At 35.8% G+C, this 13,640-nt stretch overlaps 2 protein-coding genes across 5 annotated transcripts; one reads left to right on the forward strand and one right to left on the reverse strand.

Annotated features, from left to right (window-relative positions):
- Positions 1 to 1,353: 1,353 nt before the first annotated feature.
- Positions 1,354 to 5,176, forward strand: kcnj1b (potassium inwardly rectifying channel subfamily J member 1b). 4 transcript variants are annotated; one of them, XM_058789467.1, is made up of 3 exons: positions 1,354 to 1,633; positions 1,707 to 1,819; positions 2,528 to 5,176. In XM_058789467.1, exon 3 carries the CDS (start codon positions 2,535 to 2,537, stop codon positions 3,678 to 3,680), a length of 1,146 nt encoding a protein of 381 aa, XP_058645450.1. In that variant the 5' UTR covers positions 1,354 to 1,633; positions 1,707 to 1,819; positions 2,528 to 2,534; the 3' UTR covers positions 3,681 to 5,176. The 4 variants fall into 4 exon arrangements, with proteins under 4 accessions (XP_058645450.1, XP_058645448.1, XP_058645449.1 ...); XM_058789465.1 differs by having other exon boundaries at positions 1,354 to 1,585; positions 1,676 to 1,819; XM_058789466.1 differs by having other exon boundaries at positions 1,354 to 1,536; positions 1,676 to 1,819.
- A 4,416-nt stretch (positions 5,177 to 9,592) lies between these two features.
- On the reverse strand, positions 9,593 to 10,898 carry smtlb (somatolactin beta). Its single transcript, XM_058789586.1, has 5 exons — positions 10,883 to 10,898; positions 10,427 to 10,611; positions 10,169 to 10,279; positions 9,897 to 10,076; positions 9,593 to 9,790 (listed from the first exon to the last, which is right to left on the reverse strand). The coding sequence occupies exons 1-5, from the start codon at positions 10,896 to 10,898 to the stop codon at positions 9,593 to 9,595; spliced, it is 690 nt and encodes a 229-aa protein (XP_058645569.1).
- Between the last annotated feature and the right edge of the window lie 2,742 nt (positions 10,899 to 13,640).

Genomic DNA, 13,640 nt, shown 5'->3' on the forward strand with positions numbered 1-13,640 from the left:
TGGCAGCAGGATTCAATATTTAGACAGAAAATTCGAGAGAAGAATGTAAAAGTCCTTAAGAGCTTTTAAACGGCCTTACGGAGAGCTCTCCAGAACAATTACATAATTATGCCACACAAGTGCTGCTGTCAGACAGAGCCACTCCATCTTCATATATCACTCCATTCTGCTCTCCAGTTCAGTACAATGCTCTTTGTAAAAAAAAAATGTCTAAATAATTTAAATGTACTAACTGATCACATTAAATGGCAACATCAAGTAATAGGAGTGTAATGAGAATGCATGTTATATTTATGCTTCATGTTGACATTAAATGTGATGGAGCTTGACTTATCAAGGTGTGAAGTTTCATGGCCACCAGCCAGCGGTCTGGTGAAACGATCTTAGAAGCTTTTCAGCAGCTAATTAGATGTTTTCACATGCCTTTTTTCTTTCTTTCTATTGAACAGTGTATGAAAGTTTAAAACCATTAGTGAAAAAAGTGTCATTTGGAATTTTGTAGATTTTTTTAAAATATTGTTAAATTTTAAATTATATTGCATTATATTGATCACAAATGAAGCGGCCATGAAAATCTGACATTTTGTGCAATGTTTACATGTTGAATGCCACAGTTTGCTTAGAAACAGTGCAGAATTTGATATTTTCATATATATTCCTGAAACTTGTTTCTGGTTTTAAATTAGATTTCCATTATAGTCTCAGAAAAAGCTCATGTTGGAATCAAACCCATGACTTTGGTATTGCTTGTGCCATGCTTTGTTTGAGCTAAAGTATAACACCATTTTGTTTCTTTCTCTGAAATGATTTATGTGATATGATACATGAGTGTGGTTTGACACCATTTGTCAATCTGAGGTTTATTTTACTGCAGTGTTACAGAGGAAGTTAATGTGGTTACGTGTGATAAGTGGTATTTCTATAGCATGCTAGCAGCGTCTACCTGAGTGGCTCTGTGTGTTTGACTGCGGTATTTTGAATTATGTGCCTGTTAATTTTTGATTAAATTTGTGTCAGTGTAGTTGTTTACTAAAAACGTTCATATAATTTGTTCAGATTAACGCTAAGTAGGCAAAGAACATCCTGTGTGTTTTCCTGCTTTCTTCTGTAAATTCCCTGCAGTGAGGCTTTTGTTTACATTTAGCACTTGAACTAAAGCCTTAAACTTTCGAATCCTATGATTCACTTGACAAAAACATAAAGCTGTAAACTTGACAGTTGGACATTTTCACAAAACTTCTGAGTTAAACTTTGACCTTCACTGTAAATTTATTATCCAGCTCTCATTCACATCAGTTTATTTAAATGCAAATGCAGAGATGTGGGGAGTCAGAGGGGGTGGGGGGGCAAGGATCAGCACAACGGGAAATGTGATTCAACTATTTCTTTGTGTTGTTCTTTGCAAAGCCTTTGCGTTACCATGGGTACAAGCAGCGAGGAGCTCCACAGCTGAAGTTCTTCCTTTCAGATGGGGTTCCCTGATTGCTGGGGAGGATCTGAAGAGGAATTTGGATAACTAGAACATTGACACTCAATGTAAACCCATCCCGTATGCTACAATGGTGTCTCTTTAATTCGTTTTCATGTGGGTTGCGTTGGTTGATCAGTGTGCGAACACTACATCTGATGTGAGGTTAGTTTTGGAACCATTGTCTAAGCTGTCTTTGCTTTATAGTGTGTAAACTGTGGCATGTGCCTGGGATTAGGACATTTCATTGAGGATTTTAGCAGCACCCCGATGGTTATATGCTTGGAAAGAAAACTTCATGGCCTGAACTTCAAGGAACACTTTGTTTGCTGGGACATTTTCAGTTTGCAGGTATGAGGTGAATGCTTTTTCACATTTATAGGTGGCAAAAAAAGCAATCAGTGCTTTATTGGTGTGGTTTGTTGTGTTTGAGTGGATTATGAGCTGCAGTGCAATATTTATAATATATAAATGCAATATTTATCTTTTGGGTTTGGGTTAGCAGGCAACTTTTGAATTTTAATGTGCTTTTCTTACAGAAGAAAAATTAATTTTCTGAGTTTCACTTCTTGTAAGGCATCAGATTACTATAGCTGTAGTAAATTATTAAGAGGAGACCATTTTTAAAAATGTGTTTTTTAGCTTTAAATATTTAATTGACTTTTACATACTTGTGTATATATATTAAAGGGCACAATAAATAGTTTCAACTATTAAAAATTTACTTTGTATATTAATGATAATTGATTTAAATAATGCTTATATATATATATATATATATATATATATATATATATGTATATATGTATATATGTATATGTGTGTGTATAAAGTGTATATTTAATATAATTAATTGTCTGTTTAATTGTAAAAATAAGTGATCTAAATACATGCATTTAATTTATATATATATATATATATATATATATATATATATATATATATATATATATATAATTTTTTTTTTTTTTCATATATATATTTTAATAAATGAAATTATTCATTAAAAGTATTTATAGTGTTGTTCAACTGATATTAATACTTCTGTTTTTCTGCTAGCTGAAAGATGTTCCAGTTCATCCGGAAACAGATTCACAATCACCTTGTGGAGCGAAAAATTAGGAGAACTCGTCTGGTTACAAAGGATGGCCACTGCAACATTAAATTTGGGACTACTGAATATCACAACCATTTTGCTTTCCTCATGGACTTCTGGACTACATTTGTTGAGATTCGCTGGTGTTTTGTAATTGTTTTATTTGCCGCTGCCTTCACAGGAAGTTGGTTCATTTTTGGTTTGCTTTGGTATTCGATTGCAAAAAATAATGGAGACTTAGATGTTCTCCAGAACTCATCTGAATCCCAGCAGCTGAAATGTGTAGATAACATTAACAGTCTCACGACCGCCTTCTTGTACTCTTTAGAGACCCAGACGACTATTGGCTATGGCGGTCGGGCTCTCACGGGTCACTGCCCAGGCACAGTCGCCCTCTTGATCATCCAGTCCCTCATGGGCGCCATCATAAACTGCTTTATGTGTGGACTCATATTGGCAAAGATCTCTCTCCCGAAGAGAAGAGCAAAGACGGTAACCTTCAGCGAAACAGCAGTCATTTGTCTTTGGAAGGGGAATCTGTGCCTCCAGATACGTGTGGCCAACCTACGAAAAACTCTTCTTATTGGCAGCCACATTTATGGAAAGCTTCTCCGAACCACCATCTCTCCAGAGGGGGAAACCATCATACTGGATCAGGTGAATATTGACTTTTTGGTGGATGCTGGAAAGGACAACCTGTTCTTCGTTTGTCCACTTACCCTGTACCATGTGATCGACATATCCAGCCCGTTTTCCGAAATGGCTGCGGATACTCTTCAGCAGCAGGACTTTGAATTGGTGGTCTTCCTGGATGGAACGGCTGAATCCACCAGCTTGTCCTGCCAAGTCCGAACTTCCTACCTTCCACGGGAGATCAAGTGGGGTTACAACTTCCTGCCTGTCATCTCTCGCACCAAAGGTGGGAAATACCGTGTCGACCTGTCCAACTTTTCCAAAACAGAGCCAGCGGTGACCCCGCACTGCGCTTGCTGTTTTCTCAACGAACATAACAAGGAGCTCATTCTCCACCGACACGAGCGTGAAGGCATCGATAATCTGGGATTTGATGTTATTGACTTTCAAGACTCTGTTGATGTAACTGAGAAGAGTGATTAAGAGTTTGCTGCAACTGGTTAAATATGCAGTAAACAGCCTGTGATATGGTGGCATTTTGTACTGTAAAAGTTAGATGCCACATAAAAGAACAGAGAGGAAGAGGAGGACTTGCTATATTATGTTCCGTGACAGACAAATTGGCTGTGTTCCAAAACCTAGTGAGCTGTCTGTGTTGGCAGACTTTTAAGAAATCATAAGCATTTCTGACACAAAGCCTGATCCAAAAGGTAGCGATTGTAAAAACAAGATGCCTTGTTTTAAACAAACTGTCAAAACAAAAGACAACCAAGATGGTGGATACATTGAGAGTATTTTGCTAATTGTTTTTCGCAATTTAGTCATTTTTCTTTGGCTAAAAATTTCAGAAGAACAGCATTCAAAATAGAAATCTCTTGTAACATTATGGAAGTCTCTTGTCATTTTCAAAAAAAAAATAAAACTTGACCGGTTATTTTTGTATAATATATTCATATAACTTTGCAACATGTAAATGGAAAACTACGCAGTACCATCTGCATGATGCACAGACTTGGTGGCTATACAGTTGACATGGCTCCGCCTACCTGTGGGTGAAAACAAACCCCAATTACCATAGTGACCCATTAGGTTCTAAGGGGAAAATTAAGACAAACGCACATGCACATTTTCAGATGTTTGATTGCACATGCATCTCACTTCCTGTCAATGAATTGCTTTTAATTACAACAGTCTTCTTTTTTACTGTTCAATTTTATTCAGTTGAAAAGTATCAGGATTTTTCTTCTTTCATTTGAACTGTGCGAAACCAGAAGAAAATGTTTCTGAATTATGTATTCATGCCAAATCTATTGGATATTTTTCTTTTGTTCCCCCACACTTAATCAAACCTTAAGTGTATAACTCTGAAACCCCCATAGAGCATTTCAAATAGTCACTTATGAGGTTCCTATTGTTAGAATCCTTCCTTAGAATGCAGGCGTCTTTGTAGACATCAAAGCAGCTCAAATAGGTTTTGGAAAACAGCCAATATGTGCATGTGTGTAAAATATTACTTCGTTTTTTATTCTGTTTCATAAAGATCTAACTTCTAACAGAATCACTGGAGAAGTTTGGGGAGCTCCATTAGAGTAAGTTCTTTAAGTGCTCTTTGATTGCAGACATTGACAAGAGTCGCCTGCTGAGTGTTCATTGGCGGATTAGAGCACAAACCAAATTAGACTAAGGAGAGGCATAAAAAGAGTAAGTGGAACCCAGTTCCCCCTGCCCCAACATATGTTACTAAATAATTAATATGATAATATTATTAATGTATTAAAGCATTAAAATAATTCAAGACCAGAGAGAGTCCTTTATGTCATAAGCAATTTCACACACCTTTCGAGAGTAGATGCGAACTGAGAATGTGATTTTTCTAATTGCCTTGTAAACATTTTTGCTGTGCAGATTAAAAAGGACTAACCTATAAAGGACTCATTCACTCTGAACTGAGTGGCTTTTAGAAGGTCATAACATTTTAGAGGTGCTGGAAATGTTCGATTCTGCATGAATGTCATACATTTTTTATCTTTATTCACTAATAGGTGAGTAATTTCAACATTGCGTAAAAAGTAATGCTTCTTTTAATTAAATGTTGAAGTCTTTTATTCCAGTATTGTCCATGAAGTTGGGGTTTTCAGAAGGGTTATATTTCTTTCATACAGCGTGATGAAAATCTGACCTGCAATCTCCAGATGACCTAGTATTAGTTTGTCTGACAAAATACATGTGCAATAATCCTTTACATTAAAGGGGTACATTAAAATTCATTGTACTATAAAAACTTCCTTGTTAGTCTAAAAACAGCTTATATTGAAGCCAGTCTGCCAAAACGACAGCTTAAAAACAGGACAGAAAATTGCTTGTTACTTCTAAATAGTTTTTTGACGTACAAATCTTGATAACATTAGAAGTGGACCTCAGAGAACAGTATGCTACGCTAAGTGAAAAACAAAGGCAGTTCATGACCTAATATGTACTTGGCAAAAATCAAATAAGTAAATAGCATACATCAAGTAATCATAAATATGTTATAACCACGGTACATTTGTTCAGGTTGTACTAGCACCAAGTTATCGTCGTTCTTCCCCACTTTTAACCCCGGCTAGAGAACCCTTTCACACTTGTAATTTAGAAGCGGGAATATCCCTGCTTTTTACCCAGGGTTATGAAACCCTCCAGCTTTTGCAGTATATTGCGGAGCCAAACAGTGTGAAATGATGTGGTGTTGAATGTTACGGCAAGATGGTTAGCAATATACATCCAATCGCCCATTTTTATGTTATTTAATTTTAAAATATATATATATATTTACATGTTTTGGACAGTCACGGAAAGATTGTGTGGTTGAACAGCCTTTCAGCGTTTGAGGGGAAAAATGTCAAATGGTGACAGAAAACACATGAACCGAAGTGAACAAGAAAAGGTTTCATTCTTACCTTTATGATTAGTCCATTCAGGAAAAACTCAATAGTCAGCACTAGGCTATATAATATGAGAATGCGCAATGCTAGAACCATTATGTAAACAGATCGCGTGCTGCATTTGTCCAATCAGTGACCACGGCACCGCAGATATGCAAATAAGAATGTTAACCCAGGGTTTAGGAATAGTTTAAAACATCATATTATGAATAACCAGCCGGTTAAACAGTGAAATAGGCTTTTAAGGGTTCCTTTTACCTGGGGTTTAGAATAACCCACAGTTGACTATTTTAAATGTGAAAGGGCTTTTTGTCAGGCATAACAATCTTGTCATAAACCCTAAATTGGCATGTATGTGGAAAATAGCAAAAGTGTGACAGGCCTATTTTATTAAGAGGGTCATTCTACAGAAACGTCCACTTTTGGTATGGCAAAATGTCTTAACATTTGTATTTCTTTTTTACATTTAAACTTAGACCACATTATTAGATTACCTTTTGACTTTATGAATACATATAAATGACAGCTTAATATTTTTTAGCTTTTTTGTGCAATTATTTCAAGACCATATGTATCTTTTTTTTTTGTCACTGGTGTTACCTTCTTTAGCAATATTAAAAGTTTTTACGAAATATTATTTCTAAAAAAAAAAAATTCAGCACATGTAGTCAGAGTTACAGAAAAATAATGAAAATGCAAGAAATAAGGAGATTGTTTTATTTATTTAATGTGACAGACAAAAACAGTACAGTAACACAGTAACACCAGTGACATACATTAGACCTGATATACTGATTGTCACTGGTGTTATCCATAAGGAAGGTAACACCAGTGACAGTAACACCAGTGACAATTTTCATGAAAAATGCTTTTTACAAAATGTCTGCTGCATATCAAGCCACATGTTATCAATCATGGTATACTCACTAAATTAAGTAGTTTAATCCATTTGTATTATAGTTTTTTTTTACATTTCCCTAGCAATAAATAGATCACACCAGTGACATCAACTTAAAGCTTCATATGAAATCATGAGATAAATGAGAAAATTTATCATAACTGAAAAGAAACAGTGGACTAAACATGGGCCTTTTTTCATAGATGTTTAGAAAATAGGAAGGAGGAAGTCGAGTGATGTCATCAGTGTGATTTTTTATTAACTGGTAACACCAGTGACAACTCCAGGGTACCACTATTTTCATTATACATTTTTATAATATTTATTTGGCATTTTGTTTTATTATGCCATTTATATCATATATTTGATAGTTATGAATAGACTTTTGTATTTTAAATGGTAGAAAATCCTGTTTTTGACCTCAAAATAAAGCACTTTCCTGCTGTACATGGCTGTGGGGACGAGCAGTTTTGTGGTACTTGGAATTCTATATAATTAATAAAAACAAAATAATAATGCCACATTGATGGCTCAGGAAGGTGTAATTGTTCAAATAACATATTGTTTCATTTTAAACTATAAAAAAATTGTAACCCTAATGTGTATTTCAATTGTAATATTTCTTTAAAGTCTAGGGACAGAAAAGTGGACATTTCTGTAGAATGACCCAAGAATCACATAATAGATCGTTTTTAATTTAATAATATTTTAAACATTAGCTAAACTAAAGTCTGCCCCCTGTTGTGGTACATCAATGTACAGGTTGGTAATTAGCTCAACCTAGATGTTTCCAGGCCAGCAAATCATTGCTATTCATTTGCAGTGTGGGTACTCGCCTCTATAGCAGAGGCTCACTGGACAACTAGCGAACCTCAGCATTGGAGCAACACTCCAGCTCTCTTGTGCCTCCATATGATCTGTCAACGAAGTGGCAGGCTGGCATTTTTTTTCCCCTTAAAGGGGTAGTTCACCCAAAAATGAAAATTCTGACCCTCGTGTAGTTCCAAACCCACAAGACCTCCGTTGATCATCGGAACACAAATTAAGATATTTTTGTATTTAGTTACCACTTGTAGTACACTTGAACCCATCTTTCATTCACTAGTACACTCAAGTGTACTACAAGTGGTAGCTAAATAAATTTTTTAAATACAAAGATAGTATGTTAAAAGTGCATTTTAGTTCATATTCATGGTGTCTCAAAATAGCACAGTTGAGTACACTTAGATGATCTTAAGTTTATCTTAAGAAGTACTAAAGGATCATTTTTAGTATATTAAATACAAAATTAGTGCGCGAAAATAGAGCACCTTAAGTAGTTATGGAAGTGTACCTGTTTTTTACCTGGGAGTGTCAGCTGCACCATGCGTTTCTGGACCGTGATCGTGTAAGGACACTTGCTGTATACGGGAGGGTCAGAGAGCTCTCGGGATGCATCAGAAATATCTTAATTTGTATTCTGGAGATTAACGAAGGTCTTACAGTTTGGACCGACGTGAGGGTGAGTAATTAATGACACAATTTTCATTTTTGGGTGAACTAACCCTTTAATTTGTTGTTGAATTCTCACTGTTTTTAGAGCTTCTTGGATGTCCAGAGTCTCTATGTATGGCATGCTGTGGGCAAGTTTGGATTAAGCCTATAACTCACTAAAACTGCAACACTGAACCACTTTTTTTTTAGCCTTCACAGCATCATCACCTCTGTTTAAATGGCAGAGATGTTGGTAAAGACAAAATCGTCTTTGAGTTTTATCTCAGATACAAGACTCGCTGGGGAACTAGATCAAGGCTGCAAATGAACCGTCTCTGTTAATGAACGAATGTGTAAGACTGCGCTTAAGATAGATGTTTAATTTTCTCCTTCTTGAGTGATAATTGGGCACAAACTTTGATGTTCTCATTAGTGGACACTGAGGTAGGATATTAGCGTGTTAGTATAATTTACCGTTGTCAGTTTCAAAATGATCCGCCACCTTTTCACCATATTTAGCAATTATAACAACGCACAGTTTGATGGCTCTCATTGTGACTTTTTTTCTCATTTTTCTCATTATTTTATGTCCTACTTTTTTCATAATTATTTTATATGTCCTCCTTTTGCTTTTGATTGAAAGAGCAAGACTGAACAAAACCCGATGATCCATGTTGTCTGGTATGATCTGAGAGCATCTTATGCCTCAGTGGAAGCAAAAACATCTGACCTGTCTGAAAAATCAATAGTTTCATGCCTTTTTTTAAAAATATTTAAAAATCCTAAAAAAATTATTTACTTTAGTTTAAATGGGGAACAAAAAAATACAGATGTTTATCCAGATGACGTCTCAGACATCTCTTTGTTTTTCTCAGTATGCAATTTTTTTTTTTTTTTTTTTAGTGACATTTTATAACCTTCAGTGAACCATATGACATTAAAAGCAAAAACACACTTAGGCTCAATCTTCAAGTATTCATGCAAACGTTTTTTTTTTTATTACTTTTCAATATTTGTGCAAATTCAAAACAAGCTTTGGCAGAATAACACTGAAACACTCAAAATAATATGGCAGAAGAATTATTATTATTATTTTTTCCAGGTTAGAAATAGGAGCAATTCTCCTTGTCGATCTGGCGGCACTTCAGCAGTTTGAGGAATGTCTGCATCTTGTGTGCATCCTTCCTGAAGCAGTAGATCACACTGTAGTCTCTCCTCACAGTCTCAAGCATATCGGAAGAGACAAAGCGATCGGATTTCTCTTCAGGACCCCCCAACAGCAAACCACCTTCACCCAATATCTGACAGACAGAGAGACAGAGTGATTTGGAACTTGATGAATCAAAAAGGGTGTTTGATTGGTTGATTAAGAGTTTAGACTCATAATTTTCAACAATTCATATTCACCTGTCTAATAAGAACCAGTACACCTTGCTCCAAGCTCATTAGTTTGGTAGATATCCATTTGTTCCTGGTAAGCAGGGCACTTGGGGCACTCTTATAATTCTCAAGAGATGCCTGTACTTCTACCAGTGGATCAATCCAGAACTGGACCAGAATCAGGATTGAGTGAAGAATCCATTTGTCCTGGAGGGGAAAAACAAAAAAGACTAGCAGTTCATAGCAGAAAGTTACTCCGTTACAGTGAATTTCATCAGAAGGCATTAAGAGGAACTCACGGAAATCTGTTGGATTTCATTTCTAGACATAGGAACAGGCACCGTTTTGGGAGCACACATGGTCCCTTCGGGAATATGCAGGTTCATTCCGAATGAAATGAGCATCTCGTCCTGAAAATATTTAGGAATCATTTTGTGCTGGTTGACTGTTTAACTATTCTCATCAGGTATTTAGTGAGACTGGAATCTTGGTATATTGCAAAATCCAAAAAGAATCTTTGATAAGCTTAGCTTTAGGTTCATTTCTCCGTTACTCACAAACAGCAACTTGGACTCCTCTGAGATGCGGTAAATGAGATCTGCATGTTGAACGGCTCTTTCCAGGAGCTTCTCCAGTGAGATGGTGCAGGACGTTCCTGCAGTATCTTGGTCCGGACAGTCCACAGGAGATCCAGTCACGGCCTGTTGTGAGCAGAGCACAAACGCCACACAAACCTGTAGAACTTCAGGATGGTAAGGGGACAAAAGGAGAGATTCATTAGCAGAGACATTCAATAATGTTCACATTGATTTTGTGAACACTTATTATCAAAGCAACTTTATGCATACTGTAAAATTATTCCTTAGGGAGACTATTTGCATATAGACCTATACTATACTCTTAGTGAGATATGCTTCAGTTAGCCATCAATAAATTAGAATCTTTTGTGCAATATAGATTGAGCTACATTATTATTATTATTTTCTTATTCAGCCAGATGTAAGACCCTGTACCTGTAGCTTTCTTCATTTTGTAGAACAAAAGAAAAGTCTTGTTGGACTCTGACTGTGATTCTGTCGCAGTTATCTATACCTTATATACTCTACTGGATTTATGAATTAACCAACTAAGAAAAGAACTTGAACGCAAGTGATGGTAAGTTGATATTTGTGACCATATGTGTTTTGTTTTTATGCATCATCTCTACCAAAAAGACATGTCAGATGCAAAATTCAGCTGTTTCTGAGCATTTCAGTTTCAGTTCACCGTTAATTTGAGTAATATTATATCCTGCAATGTGACATGCCATCTTTAATTTAAAACTACTTTAAACAGTAATACTGTAATATAATAGTATTATAAAATTATTATTACACATGCATTTTTCCCATATTATATTAAATGAGAAACTGTGGAACATTTGTACTTTTAAAAAATTTGATTCATGCAAGACTAAATTGAAATATTAATATTATTAATAATCAAGTACAAAATTACTTAAAAAAAACCCCTAACAAACGGGTCCCTAGAGGAAAAAAGCCGTGACTTAAGTACAAGAAAATGTTCGCTTAGGAATGTACATGTGCATCGGCTGGTCTAGTCTGAAAAATAAGCTTTTTTGATGCTATTTGATCACAAGAAACAACATTTATGAGACGGTTGTTGTAAATATTAAATTTAATGGTAAGGTTGCTGAGCAGTTTTGGAGAATTTGATGGATGGACTTTGCTAATATCACACTGCAGACGCACGCATTTCATATATACACAACTAGCACCATTTTGGTTCTGAAAATCACTTAAGAGGACTTCACTATTAATATTATTGTAAAATTGTTGCAATAAGTGTTCGTATTATTGCTTGCCTGATTGTTATGTAGCCTACAGTTCATTAGATAATATCCAGGTAAAACATACTTATTTGTATTTGCCTATAAATAGCCTATATATTATACAGCCATACCCACATTAACATTTCAATTCAAATCAGTATTTCATGCACACGCATATGTGGCCAGTAGATATGTAATAAAAGAATAATGTACAGTCAGCTGGTCATGATTGTATTTTTTTCTTTTTTGTCTCTGATAATCAAAAAGAATGTGTTTTAAATTAATGCATAAACAGCAATGATAGGCCTATTTATCAAAAAAAAAAACGTAAGAGCAGCAGACGGTGTCTTACACTCATGACGTGAAGAAGTCTGAGGTGACACCCTCATTTTATTATTCATAGTTTTCCATTTTCATGAGGGTGTCCACTGAGCATAAAGACAAGCATAGAGAATGTCTGTCCAGGGATCAGATGTCACACTTGTGACGTCTTCATGCTAAAAGTCTGTCATCTCTTCATCTTTGTGAAGTGAGGATGAAACTTTCCCCACTGAAAAGTGGACCCAACAGACATGTCTCAAATCCAGCTAGGATGCTTATAATAAATTAAAACCTGATTCAGTGTCGAGTTGTTTGCCCATACAAAAAAGTGTCATATGCTAGTGTGTTCTGAGTAGTTGGTTGCTAGGTTGTTTTGAGTCGTTGCTAAGTGTTTACTCCTAGCAAATAGTCTACTTTATGTATTTTTGCTTCTAGAATTTGATTTTTGCCCATTTTATTGGCAGCCATGAAAAGTATAAAGATGACCACTGTTGATTTTGTGTGAAAATAATATTTTTGAATTTATTTAGAGTTATCGGCCTATGTATTGTGAAAATAACTGCTTGGGAAAGTGCTTTGCTGCTTTTTCTGTACTTCAAGACACAAGGGAATATCATCTCATATTCTGTCAGCCATGTAACAGTCACGCAGCACATGGCGGGTTGTGCTGGCAGAGGTTTGATGAGGTGGCAGGAGGGCTGTGTTAATCACTGTTTGTTAAATCCAAATGCATTTCACACAAATTAATTTACAGGAGACAAATTGCAGTGCTGGAGTCAGGTCAAATCCTCAAGGGCACAACAGTGACAGAAGTGTCAACAAGAGTGTGATTTCAGGAACCTGAAATGAGAGAAACTTCCTGATTGGAGCAATGTGACGTTCAGAGAACCAATCAGATATTCCCATCAGTTTGCGAAAAGAATTTCAGAAACGCATAAATGCTTCTGCTTATACATAAATATCTCTTTTAGGGCATATAAATAAACATACATATACCACATACAAATGCATAATCAAATCTGATAAAAAACTAATTTTACCCACTTGCCTTTAATTATAAATGGTCTCACAGTCATTAATCTGTAATTGTGCTAGTCTTAAAATCAAGAGTTTTTAATAATCCCTCATACAAAACACCCAGTTTTGACAGAAATACAATTTTTCATCTCAGCCTCTCACCTCAGTTTCTCTGTGTCAGGAGAAAAACACATCAAAGAAGGGGAGGGAGAGAGTAAAACAAGTTTTCTCACATTTAAATTCTTTGGGTGTTGGTTGGGAGGGTGTTTGCTAATGGGAGAAATGATTCAGTGTGTCTGAGAAGCTCGTTTGTGAATGTTTTGTTGTTTGAGTGGTGTGAAATGCAACACATTGTTGAACGTGGTTATTGCAGACTTACTTTCTGATAATTAGTTGCATTGTTAGTATATAAACACTGCATCAATGAAGACAGTGCTTACAGGCCTAATTTAATGCTGAAAGCATTTAACAGCTGGTGACCGATGGGGTCTCAGGGTTTGTGTTCAGAAGAGCCGCGTACACAAGTAGGTGTACACTTAAATGGCACATTATGGAATAGTTCACCCAAAAATTATAATTTGCTGAAATGTTTGTTCACGTAC

This window comes from Onychostoma macrolepis, chromosome 10, assembly GCF_012432095.1.
Source record: "Onychostoma macrolepis isolate SWU-2019 chromosome 10, ASM1243209v1, whole genome shotgun sequence".
NCBI classification, from domain to species: Eukaryota; Metazoa; Chordata; class Actinopteri; order Cypriniformes; family Cyprinidae; genus Onychostoma; species Onychostoma macrolepis.